Source organism: Leptopilina boulardi, unplaced genomic scaffold (genome assembly GCF_019393585.1).
Source record: "Leptopilina boulardi isolate dan_hultmark-lab unplaced genomic scaffold, ZJU_Lbou_2.1 LbouV2_30, whole genome shotgun sequence".
NCBI classification, from domain to species: Eukaryota; Metazoa; Arthropoda; class Insecta; order Hymenoptera; family Figitidae; genus Leptopilina; species Leptopilina boulardi.
Window position 1 is genome coordinate 1,389,767 of NW_026137863.1, and position 23,795 is coordinate 1,413,561.

At 26.3% G+C, this 23,795-nt stretch overlaps 1 protein-coding gene across 5 annotated transcripts; it reads left to right on the forward strand.

Annotated features, from left to right (window-relative positions):
• Window positions 1-94: 94 nt before the first annotated feature.
• Window positions 95-23,776, forward strand: LOC127282473 (inositol 1,4,5-trisphosphate receptor). 5 transcript variants are annotated; one of them, XM_051306730.1, is made up of 45 exons: window positions 98-822; window positions 2,944-3,127; window positions 6,863-6,933; window positions 7,005-7,120; window positions 7,186-7,272; window positions 7,378-7,872; window positions 8,022-8,160; window positions 8,415-8,623; window positions 8,795-9,121; window positions 9,180-9,326; window positions 9,389-9,690; window positions 9,754-9,868; window positions 9,971-10,146; window positions 10,220-10,375; window positions 10,438-10,588; window positions 10,658-10,805; window positions 11,054-11,080; window positions 11,285-11,624; window positions 11,704-11,869; window positions 11,935-12,154; window positions 12,230-12,771; window positions 14,526-14,777; window positions 14,863-15,120; window positions 16,152-16,229; window positions 16,621-16,741; window positions 16,915-17,057; window positions 17,133-17,320; window positions 17,392-17,503; window positions 17,951-18,058; window positions 18,544-18,661; window positions 18,763-18,995; window positions 19,074-19,209; window positions 19,427-19,719; window positions 19,790-20,299; window positions 20,362-20,511; window positions 20,582-20,774; window positions 20,909-21,031; window positions 21,183-21,355; window positions 21,494-21,658; window positions 21,905-22,085; window positions 22,249-22,490; window positions 22,603-22,768; window positions 22,866-23,026; window positions 23,099-23,260; window positions 23,343-23,776. In XM_051306730.1, exons 2-45 carry the CDS (start codon window positions 3,030-3,032, stop codon window positions 23,421-23,423), a joined length of 8,379 nt encoding a protein of 2,792 aa, XP_051162687.1. In that variant the 5' UTR covers window positions 98-822; window positions 2,944-3,029; the 3' UTR covers window positions 23,424-23,776. The 5 variants fall into 5 exon arrangements, with proteins under 5 accessions (XP_051162685.1, XP_051162689.1, XP_051162686.1 ...); XM_051306728.1 differs by having other exon boundaries at window positions 95-822; window positions 16,915-17,320; window positions 20,894-21,031; XM_051306732.1 differs by having other exon boundaries at window positions 96-822; window positions 16,915-17,320.
• Window positions 23,777-23,795: the final 19 nt, after the last annotated feature.

Below are 23,795 nucleotides of genomic sequence, written 5' to 3' on the forward strand. Positions count from 1 at the left end.
TTAGAAAAAAAAAATTAAACTAATAATTATGTGAAATAAAATTTTGACACAAATTTTTTTTTGATACGCCCCTGCAAGAACCGGAACCGATGAAAATAGGTCGCCATATTGGTTCCAGAAGCGGAAACGGAACCGGTACAATGTTTTTGGTTCTTGTGTTGTCAACGATAAAACTTTCGCGGCTCTAACAAGTCAAAACATTTGCCACTCGTGATCTTCTGGAACACTGATTGTCCTGTGTACTCACAACACAACTCTATCTCTCTCTGTCTACCACATGTGTTATCCAGTTGGAGCGATTCCAGCTCCAGTTTTGTCTGAACCTCCGTAGAGAGAACATCGCTTGCGCTTTGTGTTATATTTTTAATCCGCCCGTGACTAAAACAATTCTCTAAACTAAAGCATAACTGAAATAATCAATTTAAAATCAGAAGAGATATTTAATTTTCCATAATATTATTAATAATTGGCGATATTTCTTTGTTATTGATAAGTGCGCGGTTAATTAAAGTAAAACGGTTGCAAGTTACACGTATTTTTGACTTTTATGAATCCTATTAAAAACTAGCAGTGACTGGTGATCAAGCAGTAAATGTGAAGTGAACCTCGTGGCACCTTCTCCTTTCGTTTTGTGTGATAGCCTTCACCCTTTTGTTTTTCTTTGAGATGTACTATTTTATTGAAGATATTTTTGAACATAAAAACAGATGAAATAGTTGGTGGGAAATTGGAGGTTGAAGGAAACCGGGATATCATCTCCGCGCGATTAATTTTCGACTTTTCAAGCGACTTGAAGTTCGCTGGAGGAGTCAATTCTGCGCGGTAAGGAAATGAGTAAACACGTTTTTTTAATTCCTTATTATTATTATTGTGATAGATACGAGTGTACAAAGTACGAGTTTTTCCCAATCATTTCCATGTTATTACAATTTAACAGCTGTGTCAATTATTTTTATTTATTTATTTACCGTTTTTCACAAATTTTCTTTTTATCTTTTATATGTTTTATCATCACCATATAGTCTTTTCAATCGATTTTTAGATAATTCTAACGATTTTAACTGATAAATATATAGGTATTTTTTTCTATTATTTTTGTTTTTAAAATATTTATAAAAGCTGATAAAAAGGGAATATAACCTGAAAAAGATAAAAATTTAAGGATGAAAGTGATCATGTTTATTTCATTGTTTTTACATTTACAATTGTTATTGTAATTTTCAGGTTATGGTAAATTTAATTATTAATTACTATTGTTCACTAAGTTTATTATTAATAAATCATAATTTTGAATTTATATTTTAATCGCCCTTGATAAATTTAATTCGAGTTTGAAAATAATTTCAATTGTTTATTCAAGTGGACCAGTATGAATTTTGATTTAAAAACACGAATGTTTTAATAATAATCTACATTGTTTTTACATTCTAAAAAAAGCTGCTCGATTTCTAAATGGAAATTAAATTTCTTACGCAAATAATTTTGATTGAAAAAAAAAATCGAAATCTTATTTATAATATTCCAAAAAACTTGTGATATTTCTATGTTTACAGTTATAATTCCAATAAGTTGCCAGAAATCTCATCAACTTTTATTTATAGCTCAGGGTGACTTGAGTCTGTCATTCTATATATTACATGGGGATATATGCACCAAAAGAATTTTAATGGTGTTAGTGATAGTCCACAAATAAATGAGTATTAAAGCCTTCATATATGCTCAAAGTTTTATCAATACAATTGACAATTTTCCAATATCACAGCTTCTTTATATGCAACTAGGTGGCAACAAATCGAATTTTAAATCAACTCCTTGAAAAATATCAAAAAAACTCTCAATAATTAGTAAAGTTTAAAGTTCAATTGTATTTTATATTCTATCAATAGATTTGAATTTTTAACTTTATTGAAATGTGCCAGACAAGGATTTAATTTTTTTTTTCTATTTTATTTATTGGCTGTGATTTGAAAATATTAAAAAAAAAAAATTAGTTTTGTGGTTTCTTTTTTAATTGATTTATTTAAATTATATTTTATTTATAATTGAGAAAATCCGTATCAGGTATTTAATTTTGATTCAGTTTGCAATTAAACGAATTTTGCCTCTTGTATATGGAGAAAATTCTATACTTTGAGTAATACGATATTCTGTCTATATAAAATTACGAAAATGCGAACGATTATGCAATTTTGTTGTTGGATTAACTGCAATATAACGGCAAATTTAACCGTTTAAAAAAAAAATTTTAAGAGAAATTTCACGTTAATAATTTGATTTACATATTTAATCTGAAACAAAATAGAATTTTCAATTTTATTTATTATTACTATGTAATTATAATTATTTATGATCAATTTAATTATATATAATCAACTTTATAATTATTGAAAGCAATTTTCATTTAATGTATTTTTTGTATATTTTTTAATATTTAATATAAATTTTTTTTTTTTATAAATTTTCTTTTGTATATTTATAATATATAAAGTTAGAAAGTTGAATTACATTAATTTAATTAAACGTGTAATAAAGAGGATTGATTTCACCGCCATGGAGTTAGGAAATTTAATTCTTCTTCCTCCTCTTTTTAAACTCGTTCCTGCTGTAACAATGTTATAAACACAAAGGCACACACGTGTTGTCTCTTTAAAAGTCATTTTCACATAAAATGTGACTTTATTTTATCAACAAAAAAGAAACTAGTTATTTGCTTCTTTATTTATTATATTTCAAATTAATTTTTATATATAATGAATTTTAATGAATTTTTTTTTTTATTTATTTATTTACTAATGGCCTTTGAAGGAAAGCGAAACAAACAATTATTATTGATTTTGGAACATTTAAATTTTTGCTAAAAGAATTTAAATGAATAATTAAAAAAAAAATTTTATTTTTAATTTAAAAAAATTTCTTAACTAACTTAATTTTAATATATTTTAGCACCTATGATGATTTCTGCACACGGTTAAGAAACAGACGAGAAGAGTAATTAGAAGGATATCAAATTTCAAAAAAAAAGGATCAACATGGGGGAAATTCTAGGATCAGCGAGTTTTCTTCATCTCGGCGATATTGTCAGCTTGTACGCCGAGGGAAATGTTTCCGGATTTCTTTCCACACTCGGGTTCGTTAATCACAATTTATTTTTTACTCAAATCAAATTTTTGTGAATTTTTATCAGAATTTGAAAAAAAAACAATTTTTTTATTTAAATAAATTTTCATAAATTTTTTTTATTAATATTTGATAGTAGCGACTATTTGAATCAAATAAATTTTTTTTGTTATAGGATTTATAGTTTTTTAAAATTTATAGAATTTCAAATTAAATTTCAAATAATGAGCAGAAATTGAACTTTTTTTTCATTTTGAATCGATGAATTGCCATGATTAAAATAAAATACATAAATGGAATATTGCTTGAGGGTACTTTTTCTAGATCCCCTAGTTTGGTAACTGGTTATATTGACACGGAATTCAAAATAAAAAAAAAAAAAACAGGTGTGAAAGAAGTTAAGATTTTTATATTATTCATTCTAATGAATGGAATGTAAATTATCGACAAGCGAGAGAGTTTCTTTTTTCGCATATTGATACTAAATAAAATTGTAACTTCTTTGTCTCTATTATGTACAATTATTATTCTTAGATAAACAGATCAATTTTATCGATTGATCTTTGTATTTAAATCCTATTGAAAAAGTTGACATTCATTTGTTTAGAAGCGTCATTTTATTAATCTATAAATAACTGATGTTGAATATTTGAGAAATTAATTTTTCTTATTTTTGACAAAAAAAAATATTCTTTTTTTTTTGTTTAACGTTTAAATCAGAACTTTTATGTTCTGTTTTTTTCAATTCATATTCAATAATATTTCAGTAAATTAAAAATTTAATTTAAAAAGAGTTGAAAATAGAATTCAGACTGATAATCTTCATCTTATCGTTATGTGAAAACACTTGTGTAATTCGTATATGAAACTTAAAAAAAATTATTTTTGCATTTTTTGATATAATTTTTTCTATATTGGGGAAAAATTAAATTTTTTTGTTTTCCTTATAGGAAGAAATAATTAAAAAAAAATTATTTTTTTATTTTTGATAACAAAAATATTTATTAATTAATACTAGTATAAAATGAAAAATTAGTATTATAAAAATTATAAAATAAAATAAATTTTGCAATTTTACAGAAAATGGACAACTGGGCGTTATTTTTTTTTTTTTGAAGTTATTGTTATATAGATAGAAAATAAGAGGTACCCTCTTTAGAATATCGATAGTGCTTGACACAGGTTAATTAAGTCACTAAAGACCTTCAATTGGAGGTGCTTCAACGATTTCATCTCAATAGCATGTAACCGATGAGATAGCCTCACATGATTAACTTCAATTATCTATAAAAATTATGAAATTTACATATTTATATATATATATAGCTTAATCTTCTTTGTGAAACAAGAAAAATGTTTCATTGTCAACTTATTTTTAGAAACTCGATCTTTTTTTGTTCTTAATACCCCATAAAGTCCGATAAAATTAATTTCGATTTTAATCCTTAATAAGAATAAAATTACGATTTTATCACTGTTCTTATCTTATTTTAATTATTTTTATTATATAATATTGATAAATATTTTTTATTACATTTTTAAAAAAAAAAAAAAGGTTTATAAATATTTATTTATTCGGCACGCGTCTACCTATGACCTTTTTGTTTTTTTATAAGAATTTTAAAAATATTTTTATTGATATTTTTATAAAATATATAAAAATTTTTAATTTTTATTAATAATTTGTATTTTAGTTATTCGTTTATTATTTAATAATTTGAAAAATTTCGCTTACCGTTTCAATTATTTTTTTCCGTTATTCACTTGATTTAATTTAATTAAAGGAGTGAATCACTTTATCGTGTATAATTTCCTTAAAAGTAATTTCACCGCATTCTTTCAACTTGTTAAATTCTTTTATATAATATGGAATTAAATAGTTTTCAATTCTTCCTGGAAATAAATCATGTTTTTCACTCTTTTTTTTTTCTCTCTATGTATCTCTAGTATAGAGAAAATTCAAGGCTATAAATAAAATATTCAATTTTCTTCACGTTCACTGAAATGAAGAATATTATATATAATTAAAGGACTATTTCCATTCAGATTCTTAGGAGAGGGAAATCTATTTTTACGTGAATTTTTTTTTTTGAGAAGAACATGAACGATTTGTCCTATTTTAAAAATATGTCGTAATTCGTATAATAATACTCGTCTTGAGAAATAGTTGTGCATACATTATAGATTATACAATATGAATGAACTGAGTTGTTCCAGTGTGTTAACGTGTACACTTGAGAGCGAGCGCGAGAGTTGTCGCATCACAAAAGATATATAAGTACACTTAAGGTGTTTCCTTTTCTAGATAGAGACTTGCTTAAGTAACTGCTTATATGCCAACATTTGTATAATGAACTACAAGAGTCGTCTTTCCCTTTTTATCGTAATTAAGCGAAAAAAAAAAATAAATAAATAAAAATCAGTGTCTAGACATTTTTTTTCGCACAAAAAAAAATTGACTCAAAATGATAATTCAAATTTTTAAAAATAATTTTTAAATAAATAAAAATAAAGGGAAAAAAAATTTTAAAATAGATTTTTCCAAATCGCGAGAAATATATAAAATTCAATTTAATGAGATAAAAGTAAATCCGAAATCAATTTCGCAATTACTTGCTTTTCAATCAAACGTGCCTATTCCCACAGCACCATTTGATTGTTGATATCGACAACACATTATATTCATGATATTATATCGCGCTTGAGTAATTTATTACTCAAATATTGGCAAATCTATTGAAATAATCATCTATTCTTATTATCCATATCCGCGGGATATTATTTTGAATTTAAATATAATTCATGATTTTTTTATATCCATAAATTTTTTTAAAACTAAATTAATTAAAGAAAAACTGTAGTTTAAATAAATTCCTAATCAGTGGAATATTAATTATTTTTTTTAAGTAATAATTTTTGTTTAATAGGTCAGAAGGTTAATAATTAATAAATTAATAATTGTTGATTGGCATAAGAAAAGTAATGTTTTTCATATTTGCACAAGACTACGCTTGAATTACTTTCTTCCGCCCTACTTCCGGTTATGAGTGTGACACTCTTTAGTCATGATCACTTACTGCTCCAATGGAACGATGCGGCTAGAAATAACAATATCGGCTTTTTTACCTTTCAAGCTTGAATCATCTTTTTTTCTCATTTCTTTCCTTTGGTTAATTTTCCTTTCCGCTGTTTTTTTTCCTATATTGCTTCTTTAATTTCTCCCTTCTTTTTTTCCGAATTTTTTTTTTTTTTTTACACTCTTTTCGCATAAAAAAAGCCTTTTTATTTTCATTATCTAAATTAAGAATTAAATTTATTATCCTAAGAAGCAATTATACAATTGTGATATTCAAATGTTTTAGATTTCAATGGATATTATTTTGGTTATCATTCTCGCTAAGATGTGCGACCTACCCCAATATCGATCCATGCGTTCATTCTACCCCCTTCCTCCTCCTCTCATCCCTGAACCAGAATTGCATCTGCGAAGGAAAGATTTAGATTTATGCTGTCGTGACATTTTAGAAATAAATCCAAATGTTAATTGGCTCTAATTTTTTTTTTTTATTATTTACAAAAATTTAATTAAGAGATTTATTTTAAAATTCCCCAAAATTAAATTGTAATTAATTGAATTTTAGAAATATTGAAAATATATTGTTGAGAAAAAATTTGAATAGACAAAAAATTCTTAGCTAAAAAATTATAGTAAAAATTTCTGATAAAAAAAAAATTATTTTTACAGATTAGTAGATGATAGATGCGTTGTGTGTCCAGAAGCTGGAGATTTATCAAATCCTCCGAAAAAATTCCGAGGTAAAAAAAAATTAAATATAAATTTTATAATTAGTTAAAAAATTGAATTTCTATTGTTTCTTTTTTTTCAGATTGTCTTTTCAAAATATGTCCTATGAATCGATATTCCGCCCAAAAACAATTTTGGAAAGCCGCAAAACAAAGTGCAAGCTCAAGTACAGACGCTGTTTTATTAAAAAGACTTCACGTAAGTAATAATTTATTATTGATAGAATCAATTACAAAAAATAATTTTTTTTTTTTTTATTTCAGCATGCAGCCGAAATTGAAAAAAAGCAGAATGAAAGTGAAAACAAAAAACTTTTGGGCACTGTTGTCTCTTATGGAAATGTTGTTCAAGTAGGAAAATAATTTTTATTTGAAGAAATATTTATATTTATTTAAATTGTATTTATTTAAATATTTAAATTTCCAAAAAAATTAAATTTATCAATTTTCTTCCAGTTACTTCATCTGAAATCGAACAAATTTTTGACGGTGAATAAACGATTACCAGCGCTATTGGAGAAAAATGCAATGCGCGTTTATTTGGACGCAAATGGCAATGAGGGTTCCTGGCTGTATATTATGCCATTTTATAAACTTCGAAGCGATGGCGATAGCGTTGTTGTGGGTGATAAAGTAATTATGGAACCTGTGAACGCTGGTCGTCAGGGTTTACATGTTGCAGCAAATTATGAATTGAGCGACAATCCAGGTTGTAAAGAAGTAAATGTCGTTAATTCATCAACATCATGGAAAGTCACATTATTTATGGAACATCGTGAAAATCAAGAGGAAATTTTAAAAGGCGGCGATGTTGTACGTTTATTTCACGCTGAGCAAGAGAAATTTCTCACTATGGATGAATATAAGAAAAAGCAACATGTTTTTCTTCGAACAACTGGTAGAACATCGGCCACTGCCGCAACAAGCAGTAAAGCTCTTTGGGAAGTCGAGGTGATTAATTTCAATTTATTTACTTTTTTAAATCTTCATTACTATTTTTTTTAAAACAATAGTAATAAAATAATAATAATAAAAGGATTAATATATTTTTTTAATAAATAGAAAATTATAAATTGCAATTTTTTTTTGTTTTTTTTTAGGTGGTTCAACACGATCCATGTCGAGGTGGTGCGGGTCATTGGAATTCATTATTTAGGTTCAAACATTTAGCAACGGGTCAGTATCTCGCGGCGGAAATTGATACGGACGAACCTGTTGAAACTACAAAAGGAAAAAGAGGTGATTATTTAAACGGATGCGATTATTTTTACTAAAATAAATTAATATTATTTCAAGGTTATTTTTTAATTTGAATATTTTTTTTTCAATTTAAATATCATTATTTATTATTGTTATTATTTTTACTATTATTTTTATTATTATTTATTATTTTTACTATTTTTTATTATTTTTACTATTATTTATTATTTTTACTATTATTTATTATAATTATTATTTTTATTTTAGCTATATTTTATTATTTTCGTTTATAGATCCTGGGCCAGTGTTCAGATTAGTTTCAGTACCACACAGCAATGAAATTAGTTCTCTGTTCGAATTAGACCCCACGACTTTAACAAGGGGTGATAGTTTAGTGCCTCAGTCATCATTTGTAAGACTGCATCACATTTGTACAAATACTTGGGTACATTCGACGAGTGTACCGATAGATAAAGACGATGAGAAGCCCGTAATGTCCAAGGTTCGTTCCTTTTTTTTCACAAAGTTAATTTAATTCTCATTCGGAATACGTAATTCCTAAATTGTAAATTTCGTAATTACTAAACTGATAAAAATTAATAGTTTAGTAATTTAATTATTGATAAATTAATAACTAAATCAATTTATTAGATAAAATTTGATAATTTTACAGGTGGGTTGTGCGATGAGTAAAGAGGACAAGGAGGCATTTGCACTGAGATCAGTATCTCCGGTTGAAGTTCGCGATTTAGATTTTGCGAATGACGCATGTAAAGTGTTGGCGTCAATTAGTAGTAAATTAGAGAAGGGAACAATTTCGCACAATGAAAGGCGATCAGTGACAAGTTTGTTGCAGGACATTGTTTATTTTATAGCCGGATTAGAAAATGAGCAAAATAAGTCTGAAGCTCTTGATCTAACTGTCACGAATACAGTCAGAGATAGACAAAAATTATTACGTGAACAATACATTCTTGGACAGTTATTTAAAATTCTCCAGGTATTGCATTTTTTAAAAATGTTAGTTTTATATTATATTAAAAATTCCGCTATTTCAGGCGCCATTTCTAGAATCTGCGGAAGGTGAGGGACCATTTCTTAGAATAGAAGAACTCAATGATCCAAGACATGCTCCGTATAAATATATGTTTCGATTATGTTATCGTATACTCAGGCTCTCACAGCAGGATTATCGGAAAAATCAGGTTTGATAATTGTTGTTTTTCGAAAAATAAGTATTATTTTATTTATTTTTTGTTAATTACAGGAGTACATTGCAAAGCATTTTGCCTTTATGCAAAAACAAATTGGCTACGACATTCTGGCGGAAGACACAATAACGGCTTTACTGCATAATAATCGGAAACTATTGGAAAAGCATATAACAGCCGCTGAGATTGAGACATTCGTTGGTCTCGTGAGGAAAAATATGTATAATTGGGAATCAAGATTTTTAGATTACTTATCTGATTTATGTATCTCCAACAAGAAGGCCATTGCAGTTACCCAAGAATTGATCTGCAAAAGTGTTCTTAGCGAAAAGAATAAAGACATTTTAATAGAGACTAGGTAAATTTTGATAACGTCCAACGTTAGCGATTTTCGTCTACTGTTGCTAACAACTTTTCGTAGGATGGTCAAAACCCCGGTGGAAGTCGTGGACATTGATGAGAGGCAAGAAAACGAGGAACCACAGATATCCATAATCGAGGAACTTGATGTTATGCTCGTTTGGAATAATGGAACGGTTTGTCGCAACTTTTTTTTTTTTTCTCTTTTTTTACTTTAATTGAATTTTTGGAAAATTGGACAAATTTTCCAAAAACAAAATTAATAAATTATTTTTCAGAAAACATTGTCTTTGAGTGAATTGTCACGTGGCGCAAAATTGGGAAATATTGAAGACGCAGCAATATTGGATTATTATAGGCATCAATTGAATTTATTTAGCAATATGTGTCTCAATAGACAATATTTGGCGCTGAATAATCTCTCGCCCCATTTAGATATTGATTTAATACTCAAGTAAATGAAATGTTTTTGTTTGAAAAAAAAAAGAACCGTGAAATGCAAAATTTTTCTAATTTTATTTTTATAGATGCATGGAAGATGAAACTGTTTCATATGAATTGCGAGCTTCTTTTTGTCGATTAATGCTTCATTTACATGTGGATAGAGATCCACAGGAACAAGTTACACCAGTGAAATACGCACGTCTTTGGTCTGAGATACCATCGAAAATGAGCATTAATGAGTATGTATTTATTTTTATAATATTTTATCAACTTTTCAAAAATAAGAAAATTTGTCTTTCAGTTACGATACAAATAAAATGCCTGATGAAAATAAAGAAGCAGTAAGGGCAAAATTCAGTTCAACAATAATGTTTGTTGAAGATTATTTATGCAATGTTGTGGCAAAAGTTTGGTCGTTCGCTGATCAAGAACAAAATAAACTTACGTTTGAGGTGAATTAATCGAGAAATTTTTTTTTTTTTTTTTTTGTTTTTTCATTTAATACAAATTCTATTTTCCAGGTCGTTAAACTTGCCCGCGATCTAATTTACTTTGGATTCTATGGCTTCAGCGATTTGCTTACTCTGACGAAAACCCTCCTAAATATTCTCGATTGCGTGTCTGAAAACGATTGCTCAAATGGAAAAATCCCCACTGGAGAAATTGATTGTAAGTATATATAATATATAAGAAAAATGAAAAAAAAAAATTGCTTTGAATGGAAAAATTATTTTTATTGATTTATTTTTTTATGGGCAAACATTTTTTTTTTGTACATAAACATGTAAATTTATATAAAAAGCTTTTTTTTGGGAAATTTTTGTAAATATTCGCGGTTTAATTTGTTTAAAAATTGAAAAATTATTTTAATTGTAGTTTGATAAATGTAAAATAATTACAACGTAAATGTTTCATAGCCGAAAGCGTGGAATCTGAGGAAACAGGTAAAATTGTAATTATTTAAAATTTTAGTAGAAAAAATTATGTATTTTGTACATAGTTAAATTGAAAGAAAGCATGTATTTGTAAATATTATAAATATAAAACTAAAATTAAAATTAAATAGTAAAAATATTTTTACTATGAAATATTTTTGAAAATTACAAATTTCATTAGCAAATTATTAATTAAAATTCTTTTTTTTATAGCCGAAGGCGGTGTTTTGAGATGCATTGGCGACATGGGAGCAGTAATGACAAATTTAACATTGGGACCAGCGGGTCAAGTTCTCGCAGGTAGTTCCTCACAAAAACCAAATCCATCGGCAAAAAAAGAATATCCCCTTGTGATGGACACAAAATTGAAAATAATTGAAATTTTACAATTTATACTTGATGTAAGATTGGATTTTCGAATATCTTGTCTGTTGAGTATTTTCAAACAAGAATTCGACGAAACGGAAAAAGCTGCCGGTGATGTTAATCTTGGTCAAAAGGGTATTGATTTAGAATTAATTGGCACACAAGCAGAAGGCATTTTTGGGAGTAGGTAAGTTTTTTGAAAAGTAAAAAAAAAAAGAAATTGATAAAAGGAAATTTAATTTAATTATTTTATTATTTAAATGTAGTGAGGAATGTGTCGCCTTGGATTTAGACGGTCAAGGTGGAAAGACATTTTTGAGGGTTTTGCTTCATTTGGCAATGCACGATTATCCACCTCTTGTTTCCGGTGCTTTGCATCTTCTTTTTCGTCATTTCAGCCAAAGACAAGAAGTGTTACAAGCCTTCAAGCAGGTAATTTTTTTTTTACTAAATTAAATATTCGCTAATTTTTTTTATAATCTCACTATTTTTATTAGGTACAACTTTTAGTTTCGGACAGTGATGTTGAATCTTATAAGCAAATAAAAGCAGATCTCGATGTTTTGCGGCAATCTGTAGAAAAATCGGAACTATGGGTTTATAAATCGAGAGCAACAGAAGAACATGAAGCGAAGAAAAAAAAGAGTAAGAAAGAAGAAGACGAAGGCACTGCTCCGAGGAAGACACCACCTCAATTATCATCTCTGGAGAAAAAAGGTTAAAATTTTCTCTAAAAAAAAGATTTCTTTTTTTCTTTTTCTTAGATTCCAATGGTAATAAATTTTTTTTTAGGATCGGCAATTGATTTGGATATTGGTCCACCGTTGCACGCCGATCAAGCTGAGGAATATAAAAAAATTCAACGAATTTTAATGAGAATGAATAAACTTTGTATTCAAACATTGCCAAGCGGTCAAGTGATACCACGAAAGCATGAGCAACGACTTTTGAGAAATGTTGGTGTTCATATAATTGTATTAGATTTATTACAAGTGCCATTCGATGCTAAAGAAGATGTACGAATGAATGAATTAATGCGATTGGCACATGATTTTTTGCAAAATTTCTGCTTGGGAAATCAACAAAATCAAGTTTTATTGCACAAACAATTGGATTTATTTTTAAATCCAGGAATACGTGAGGCACAAACTGTTTGCAGTATTTTTCAGGATAATTCAACACTTTGCAATGAAGTTAATCCAAAAGTTATACAACATTTTGTTCATTGCATTGAAACACATGGAAAACATGTTCAATATTTGAAATTTCTTCAAACTATTGTAAAGGCGGAGAATCAATTTATTCGAAAATGTCAGGAATTGGTTATGCAAGAGGTTTGTTTTATTAAAATATTTATAAAAATTATATAATAATAAAATGCTTGATCTGTCCTTCTGTCCTAACTTGAAGTTGGTCTTTTATGATTTCACGTGTTTTTTGAATAGTAATCGACGTGTCAAATTTGTGTCAAATTAAACTTGAAAATTTTAGAAATAATTAAATTTCAAAAGATATTGTTAATTTTCAAACAATAATAAAATTTTACAGAATTAAAAATAATTTATCAAAAAATTTTTTGGAAAACATTTTTTAAATTTAATTGAATTTTCAAAAGATTTAAAATTGAAATTTTAGAAATTAATTGAACTTCAAGTGATTTTAATTAAAATTTTATATGATTTAATTTAATAATTTGATAATCATTTTTAATTGAAAAATGGTTTCAGATAGTTGAATTTTCAAAGAATATTATAAAAATATTTAAAAATAATTGAATTCCCTTATAGAGTTATAATTGAAATTATTAAATTTCAAAAAATTTTCGATGGAAAATTTTAGAAATAATTAAATTTTAAATGCTTTTAAATTCAAATTATTGAAAATTCAATTAATTTTGAATTCAAATTTTTTAGAATAATTAAATTTTCTTTAATTTTGATTTGAAATTTTGGAAAATAATTAAATTTCAATTAAAATTTTGGATAATAATTCATTTTTAGTTGATTTTTTATTGAAAATTTTGATAATTAATTTTAAATTGAAATTTTAGAAAATAATTAAATTTTATTTGATTTTAAATTTAGAAAATAATTGAATTTTAGTTGATTTTGAATTGAAAATTTTGAAAATAATTGAATTTTCTTTGATTTTGAATTGAAATTTTGGGAAATAATTGAATTTTAATTGAAATTTTGAATAATAATTTAATTTAAGTTCATTTTTTATTGAAAATTTGGATAATTAATTTTGAATAGAAAAGAAAATAATTGAAGAATATTATTTCATTTTAAATTGAAAACTACGAAAATAATTGAATTTTAAAAGATTTTGAATTAAAAATTTGGAAAGTAATTGAATTTTCTTTGATTTTGAATTAAAATTTTGGGAAATAATTGAATTTTAGTTGATTTTGGAATTGAAATTTTGGAAAATAATTGAATTTTTGTTAATTTTCAATAGAAAAATTTGGAAAATATTTGAATTTTAGTTGATTTTAAATTAAAATTTCGGATAATAATTGAATTTTATGTGATTTTAAATTGAAAATTTTGAATTAAAAATTTGAAAAATAATTGAATTGTCTTGGATTTTGAATTGAAATTTTGGAAAATAATTAAATTTCAATTACAATTTTAAATAATAATTCATTTTTAGTTGATTTTTGATAATTAATTTTGAAATGAAATTTTAGAAAATAATTTTATTTTATTTGAATTTAAATTGAAAATTTGGAAAATAAGTGAATTTTAGTTGATTTTGAATGGAAATTTTGGGTAATAATTGAATTTTATTTGATTTTAAATTGAAAATTTGGAAAATAATTGAATTTTAAAAGACTTTGAATTTAAAATTTAATAATTTAATAATTAATAATCTGAGGCCTATAAACATATAATTTTTATTTTTATCATTTAATATGGAATAATATTCTAATAAATTTAAATAATTATTGATAATATTAATTTTTAATTTCTCTATAACAAATAATGAAATACTCAATTTGGCGCGCTTGCGCGCGTTTAATATTGCTAGTATTTATTAAAATAATTTTTAAACAAATTTTATTTTAAATTGGGAAATATTTTAGATGGTTCAATCTGGAGAGGATGTTTTGGTTTTTTACAATGATCGAGCGTCATTCAGTCAGTTTGTCGAGATGATGAGATCGGAGAGACACAGAACGGAGGAAAGTAGTCCATTGCGATATCATGTTGAACTTGTGAAATTATTGGCTTGCTGCACAATGGGAAAGAATGTCAATACCGAAATTAAATGCCATAGTCTTTTGCCATTAGACGATATTGTTGCCATGGTTTCTCATCCGGATTGCACTCCAGAGGTTTAATTAATTTTTTATTTTGAAAATTTTCTTTTCTTTCACTTTTTTTGGGAGTCGAAAAAAATTATATATTTTATAAATTTAGGTAAAGGAGGCTTACATCAATTTCCTGAATCACTGCTATATTGACACAGAAGTAGAAATGAAGGAAATTTACACGTCAAATCACATGTGGTCATTGTTTGAAAAATCATTTATTGTCGACATGGGTCTAATAGCGAATGCAACACATGATCGAAGTCATGCCGATACTGTTCTTGAAAATTATGTGACAAATTGTTTGATGAATATTATCACAACTTTTTTCAGCAGTCCTTTCTCTGATCAAAGTACAACAGTTCAGGTAATATTTTTTTACATTTCAATTAATTCGAAACAAAATTGAAAACATTCACTTTTTCTTGGATATATTTATTTATTGATTATGAAAATTTTGCATACTTTTGCGTTTGATGTCCGTATATTCACATTAAAAAAAAAAACAAACTTTTTTTGACAAATTTTCTACGTGTGCCATTTGAAATTATAATTTTTTCTTATATTTATCGCTTGCGAAAAATTTTAATTCTGAATGTGTGGCATACAATATGCTTGGAAAGAAAGAAATTATGTCTTGGAAAATGAAAATAATTTTTTTTTTTTAACACTGCACTATTAATATTATGGGCATCAAAATAACACCCGTGATTTTTAGTTTATTGGAGAAAAAACTCGTTATTTTCTAAATAACATTGATTTTCTTTTTTTTTTTTAAAGAAGTGTGCTGTGTTCTTTAACAAATGAATTTATTTTGCATTCTGCTTTTCAAAGTGCACCAAAATGGAGGTAAATTTTTTTTTTGAAAATTTAGGAATTGAGGCGTAGATTTTTTTTTTGAATAGAGGTGAGAATTTAGAAAAGCTAGATTTAGAAAGCAGTTGAAATTAATTTAGAGTCACAAATATGTAAATATTATGTAGATTTAAAAATAGAATAAAAATTATTATTTACTTTGTAAATTTTTAAAATTAAAAACTAGAAATTAAAAAAAAAATAGGAAATTGCAGAATAATGGAAAAATTTGTCAATTTATTTGGCTTTTTTTTGGTAAATTAAAGATATAGAAAATTAATACATTTTTTTATTAATTTAATTAGAAATCAAGTTTTTCAAGAAATTTTTTTTTTAATTTTCTTTTCAAATTAGTATTTTTTTGCTCATTATTATTTTTCTTTAACATTCTTGGGAGAAAAATTTAACGAAAGCAGAATAAAATGTTCCTTTGATTTGGGCTTTAATGCTAATTGCACAAGCGGCATGTTCTGTATTTTCGGCATGTGTCAACTGGTCTTCTTTCTGGTCTGGTCTGTTTGGTGATGGGTTAAAAACTAATAGAAACACCTGCACGAAGCAAGGCTATACTGGAATCTAAAGGAGTGTGACCGCACCAGTAATAATAATTGCGAAGATAGTGTAAGTGCTAAGATCGCAAAATATGCTTCATTGGATGCTTGCATGCGTCTTTATTATCAAATTTTTCAAGTAAATCTCAATATTATATATTTTATGTTTTTCTCAAAAATATATTTACATCGATGACACAAAAAAAAGGGCTTCAGTACCGGTAAAAAAAAAAGAATTTGGGTTTATTAATATACATGGGAAATTTAATTCATTAACAAAAAACTAATTACTTATTTTTAAATTACAATGATTAAATTAACATTAAATGCATGAAAATAAATTAAAATGAAAAATCTAATTAATAAATGAAAATTATTCGTTATTCATTAAATTTAATCTTTTGAATCTGCTGATAAAAAAAATATTCAATGAGAGTTTATATTAATTTTTTGCTATACAGACTCGACAGCCAATATTCGTCCAGTTATTGCATGCTGCGTTCAAAGTTTCTCAATGTACGTGGCTCAGTGCAGGACAACGCTTCAGTGTAGAAAATTGCATAAGAACATTGTCCGATGTCGGTTAGTAGTTTTTAAAATTTTATTCCTTTTTTTTCAATTTTAAATGAAGAACATGTTTTTCAAGTTAAATTTTTTGGATATTATTTTCTTTTATTTAATCGCAAATATTTTAATATAAAAAATAAAAACAATTTCTAAATAGAAGTGATAAATTTGTAATTTTTGTTTTTCAGCCAAGTCGAGAGGAATTGCAATTCCAACGGATTTGGAAAGTCAAGTCGCTTCGATGTTTAACAAAGCTGCAATGCTTAGTAGACAAACAAGTAAATGGCTTCAGGCTGCAAAACAACCAAAAGTCGAACGTACTCACAGTCAAGTGAGATTTAATTTTAAAAATCAAATTTTTTCAATCATTATTATTATTAATACTCAAAAAGTATTATCTTTTCAGCTAATGAGATTAGATCGCAGTATCATTGAAGGACTACAGGATATTGTTTCTCTATTGGAAGAACAATTGAAGCCTTTGGTACAATCTGAATTGTCTCTGCTTGTTGATATTCTTTACAGACCAGAATTACTATTTCCAACAGCAACGGAAGCAAGAAGAAAATGTGAAAATGGAGGTTTCATTCATCGGTGAGAAACTAATTTCTTTTTTTTTTCTCATAATTTTTCACAATTTATAAAATTAATTTTTTTTATTTTAGATTAATAAAACACACGGAGAAATTGTTAGAAGTTAAGGAGGAAAAATTGTGTGTCAAAGTTTTGAGAACTTTACGGGAAATGATGGCAATTGATCCTGAATATGGAGAAAAGGTGAGATTAAATGAAAAAAATTCTATTTTTTTTATTCTCAAAGCATGAAGTTAAAATAATTCACGATCAAAAATTTACAAGAATAACAAGAGCATTTGCATTTTTTTTCGGTAAGGAAAAAGAAAACTGCTAAAAATTATTATTGATTATTGATATTTATGTTAATAATAAATAATTCTTAATAATCTTTAATAATTTTTCTGCATAATTTGTTTCAAGAATAAAATTTTTCTTGAATGTTAAATTTCGCAGCACATTTAGAAAATCAGTATGCGATTAGAATTCACGGCTTGCAATTGAAGTTTTAACAATGAGTGTGAAAAAAAACATTTTTTTTATGAGCTATTTAAAAATTTTAAATTTTGAAGTTTTTACTCGAGCAGGTGAGTAGCTTTTTGTAGACATATAGTTCTTTAGCTTCAAGTGTTTTCATGCTGCTAAATGAAGATTCAGGATAATGCTGAAAAAATTGAAACTCCAAAGGAAATTGAATCCGAAATCCCACCGGGTTCATTGCAACAGATTGAAAATCATCGATTGACACAACAACAGCGGGTAAAATAAAACCCCAAGTAGGCGTCGATGTTTTTTTTTCTTTTTTCTCTCCCTTAGTTATTTTTTTAATAGATTTCCATTATTTTCTTATGTTTTAATTGCAAGTTTCGAATTCAAGTTTGCAAGTTTCAATATTAATTTTGCCTGATTTTGCCCGATATGAAAAAAAAACAATTTTTTTTGATATTTTGGTAGAAAATTACCTGAAATTTAATGTTGTAATTATTATTGTATTTATAATTTTTGGTAGAATTTATATTTTTTCGAATATTTCGAATTATTATTTGAAATTGTATTTGCAATTCTTTAAATGAAAAATTTCCAAATATTTTCCACTTAAAATTTATGTCTATTTTTTATAAATTATAATTTATAATAAAATCATTAATTTTTGTTTGTAGTAAAAACAAATATCTTTTATTTTTTTATTGTTTAAAATCGAATTTTATATTAAATAGTAATGATACATTTTTTTTATTCTCTAGGGTGATGTGCTGAGAAATAATCTACTTAGCAGATATTTTGGCAAAGCATTTACTCAAAAACCAGATAATATGGAAATTAAAAATGCCTGTACGGTATCAGTGACTCATGGACCTGGAGGTATTTATTTTTTTTCTAAAAAGAAACTTAAAAATCTTTTCAAAGAAGGTAATTAAATCTTTTTTTTTTTTTTTAAATAAAAATTTAATTTTCATTTTCAGCAAAAATTCTGAGTAGAGCTGGTAGAACGTTACACGAGGTACAAAGTCATTTGGATCGTGAAGGAGCATCGGATCTACTTGTGGAATTAGTGATAAGAAGTGTTCATTCACCGAGTATATTCGTTGAAGTTGTTGAATTGGGAATTGCACTATTAGAGGGAGGTAATCCAATTATTCAAAAGAGCATTTTTTCCAAATTAATGGCACTGGACTTGAGTCAATCATTTTTCAAGGTGAAAAATTAGTATGCAAAAGAAAAATATTTAAATATAAGATAAATTTTTTTTAATAATTTTATTGCATATTTTAAGGTGTTTTATGACAAAATGAAGGATTCACAACAAGAAATCAAGTCAACAGTAACAGTTAACACTTCGGATTTAGCGGCAAAGGCTCATGAAGACAAGGAACAGAGTAAGGAACTAGAAAAAATATCGCGAAAGCCAGGTGTGATAAATTTTTAGTTTTCTAATTTCTGTATTTTTATTTTAATGTTTTCTTTCTGTTGTAATTATTATTCAATTATTATTTAATTTCTTTAATATTTCAATTTATTTAAATTATTATTTTAATTTAATAATTGAATTAAACGTTATGAATGATTTTTCTTTTTTTTGGCAATGTTTAAAACTTTTGGAGATTTTAAATATCTGTTACAAATCAGGAAAACCGAATGGAATTGTGATAACTGATGAATTGCGGGAAGAATTGAATCAAGCCGCAGCATCAACGGTCCAGGCTTATGCATCGATAAGAAATTCAATGCCAGGCGAAGATGCATCGAACAATGCAGCACTCGGCTGTGCTTTAGAGGATATGCTTGTGGAAAAATTGGAAAAACATACAGGCGCTGGAGTTGAGAAAGACGAAACCCAATTGAGTACAAAAGTTTTGGTTATGCAACCAATTCTTCGATTTCTTCAACTTCTATGCGAGAATCATAATCGTGAACTACAAGTAAATGGATTTTCTATTTTTAATTTATAAATTTTCAATTTTAAAAAATTTTTATTACTTTTTTTTATAGAACTTTCTGCGTAATCAGAATAATAAAACAAATTTCAATCTTGTCTCGGAGTCACTTATGTTTTTGGATTGTATTTGTGGTTCAACAACTGGTGGATTGGGTCTTTTAGGATTGTACATAAATGAGCACAATGTCGCGTTAATTAATCAAACATTGGAGACATTAACGGAATATTGTCAGGGACCATGTCATGACAATCAAAATTGCATAGCCACTCATGAATCAAATGGTTTAGATATAATAACAGCATTGATTTTAAATGATATCAATCCATTGGGTAAAACACGAATGGATCTTGTTTTGGAATTGAAAAATAATGCAAGTAAACTATTACTCGCAATAATGGAGAGTCGTGGCGATAGTGAAAATGCGGAGAGAATATTGTATAATATGAATCCAAAGCAACTTGTCGATGTTGCATGCACGGCTTTTCATCAGGAATCATTGGATGACGATGCTGATGTTGATGATTCTTCTTCTGATAATGAGGATGGTGTTTCTCCCAAAGAGGTATTTTTATTTTGTTTTCTGTTTAAAAAAATTAAATTATTAAAATTTTCTTTTAATTGTAGGTGGGACACAATATTTATATTCTTTGTCATCAATTAGCACAACATAATAAAGAATTAGCAGCTTTATTAAAACCCTCCGAACAAAGTAATATGGATCCGAAAACTAATAAGGCACTTCAGTATTATGCCTCTCACACTGCTCAAATTGAGGTTATTATTAAATAAATAAATAAAAATCTAATGTTAAATCTAAAATATCTATAATTTTTTTTTGTTTCAGATTGTCAGGCACGATCGAACTTTGGAACAAATTGTCTTTCCCATACCGGAAATTTGTGAACTTATAACACTTGATACGAAAATTCGTGTTTTAAATACAGCTGAGAGAGATGATCAAGGCTCAAAAGTCTCTGAATTTTTTGAAAGAACAGAAGATATGTTTAATGAAATGAAATGGCAAAAAAAACTCAGAGGTACGTTTTTAATAATTTTAACATACAAATATAGTTTATTTTTTTTCAACTTTTTATTATTTTTATTCATCAGCTTTATGATTTTTCATTTATTAAATAATAATATTACTTTTAAAAAGTAATTTGTTTTTTAGGGCAACCAATGCTTTTTTGGATGAGCAGTTACATGTCTCTTTGGAGTAATATTCTCTTTAATTGTGCCGTACTAATTAATCTTATTGTTGCGTTTTTCTATCCATTTGTCGATTCTGTTCCCAGTAAGTCATATTTTATTAATTAGTTTAGCGGAAATTTATTTTTATTTTATTTGAAAAAAATTTTTAATTAAAACTATTTTTTTCTTATTTACAGTCTTTATTTTACTTTAATTAAACTAAAAAGAATTTTATTAACAATTTATTATTACAGAACTTAGTTCACATTTTTCGGGACTCATTTGGACAGTTATGCTTTCATCAGGAGTTATTGTTGTCACTCTACCAAGAGAATCCGGCATACGTACATTAGTTGCTTCGACTATTTTAAGATTGATATTTTCTTTGGGACCAGAACCAACTCTTTGGTTACTTGGTTTCTTAACAGTGAGTTAAAATTTTTTTTAGTTATTTTTGTTTTACAATTTAAGTCAGTTTAGAAATTTAAATATCTAAAGTGAAAAATTTATTTTAATTTTAATTATTAATTTTAATTAGTAACTGAAATGCCTCGAATTATTTCAGGTTGTTTTAAAAATAGTTCATCTCATTAGTATTATAGGAAATCAAGGAACGTTGACTAAAAATATCGAGCATATTATAACAGACGTCGAATTACTCTATCATTTATCATATCTGATATTTTGTGTCCTTGGAATATTTCTGCATCCATTTTTCTACTCTGTCTTGGTAATTATTAAAGAATTAAATTTTTTTTATTTATCAATTTAGAGTAATAAGTTGAATTTTTGGAAATGAAATTAATATTATATTAATTAATATAATTAATTATATTAATTAATATAATTATAATAATTAATATAATTAATTATATTAATTAATATAATTATAATAATTAATATAATTAATTATATTAATATTAATTATTAACTGTGAGTTAATTTAATGTAAAGAAAAATACAATTATGTTTTCAGCTCTTTGATGTTATTTACCGGGAGGAAACTTTGCTCAATGTGATAAGATCGGTAACGAGAAATGGAAGATCAATCATTTTAACAGCAGTTCTTGCACTGATTCTAGTTTACATGTTTTCAATTATTGGATTTATGTTCTTTAAAGATGATTTCTTAGTCAGTGTTGATGAGGAAATAATCTGTAAGTTTGGTATTTAGTTAAAAATTATTCTATAAATTTTAAAAGTTTTTAAAAACTTGTGCTTAAATTTACAATTAAATAATTAAATAATTAATAATAATTAAATAATTAAATTTACAATTTCAATTTAATAAAATTTTTATTTTATTGTTTTCTTTTTTAGCACCAGAGAAAATTGCAGTAACTGGCACATGCAGTAAAGAAAATACAGAAAGCTGTGAAACCACTGAAACAATTTCTCGATCCGTTCAAGAAAATGAACGGGATTCAGAATTAATTAACGTTGGAGGTGAATCGAAAGAACGAGCTTGCGATTCTCTTGTTATGTGTATCGTTACAACTTTAAATCAAGGACTTCGTAATGGTGGAGGAATTGGCGATATTTTGCGAGCACCTTCAAGTACAGTGAGTAATTAAAAATAATAACTAATATTTTATTACCAAAAATTACTTTAGTTTCATTTAAAAAAAAATTCATTACAATTTTCAAGGGAATTTCTTTTTTTTTTTTTTTTAGGAACCATTATTTGTTGCAAGAGTCGTTTACGATTTACTCTTCTTCTTCATAGTGATAATTATTGTTCTCAATTTGATTTTTGGTGTTATCATTGATACATTTGCGGATCTCAGATCAGAAAAGCAGCAGAAGGAACTTATTTTAAAAAATACATGTTTCATATGCGGTACGTTGAATTTTTTTTTTATTAAAACTATTTTCTATTTTAAATCACTATTAATAGAAAAAAAAATAACTGAGTTTTCTTTCTTTCTCGATTTTAGGTTTAAATAGATCAGCATTCGACAATAAAACAGTGTCGTTTGAAGAGCACGTGAAACATGAGCATAATATGTGGCATTATCTTTATTTCATTGTTCTCGTTAAAGTTAAAGATCCGACTGAATTCACAGGACCGGAATCATATGTTTATGCAATGGTTAAGGTAATTAGTTCATGGAGTTTGGAAAATTGTTTTTTAAATGTTCATTTCTTTAAGCTCTATGTACTTTCACAGGATCGAAATCTCGATTGGTTTCCAAGGCTGAGGGCTAAATCATTAGCAGCCGATGAAGGCGAAGGCGAACAAGTTGAACTTCGAAGTTTACAATCACAATTAGAAAGCACGCAACAATTAGTTAAATGTCTATCACAACAACTCACTGAACTTCGCGACCAGGTTTGTTTTAATTATTTTTCTAATTTAAAAGTACATTTTTAATTTTAATTTAATTTAATTAATAAAAAAAAAATTTTTAAAGATGACGGAGCAGCGAAAACAAAAACAACGATTGGGACTTTTAAATTCAGCGTCAGCATATCTGCACAATATGTCTTCATAAATTTAATTCACTAATTATTGTCGTCGTGTTTTCCTTAAAACCTTGACAATGACCTTTTAATATCTGAAGAATAAATAAGCATTTAATAATGTAAAATCCATATCGAAAGTTAAATACGTGTGTAATAGATTTGTACGGTCTTGTTCCTAGCAAATGGAAAATAGTATATAGAATGTTGTAATACGTATTTGTTATTGTTCTATTATTAATTAAAAAAAAAATCATTGTTAATGATTATAAAAATATTACTGTGAAAGAGACACAGTGATTTATGTAACTTGCTCTATGAGTTTAAGAAAATTCGTTGTTACTCTTATGTTTAATAAAAAAAAAATTATCCATTTTTCAATAAATTAAGTTTTCTTTTTATAA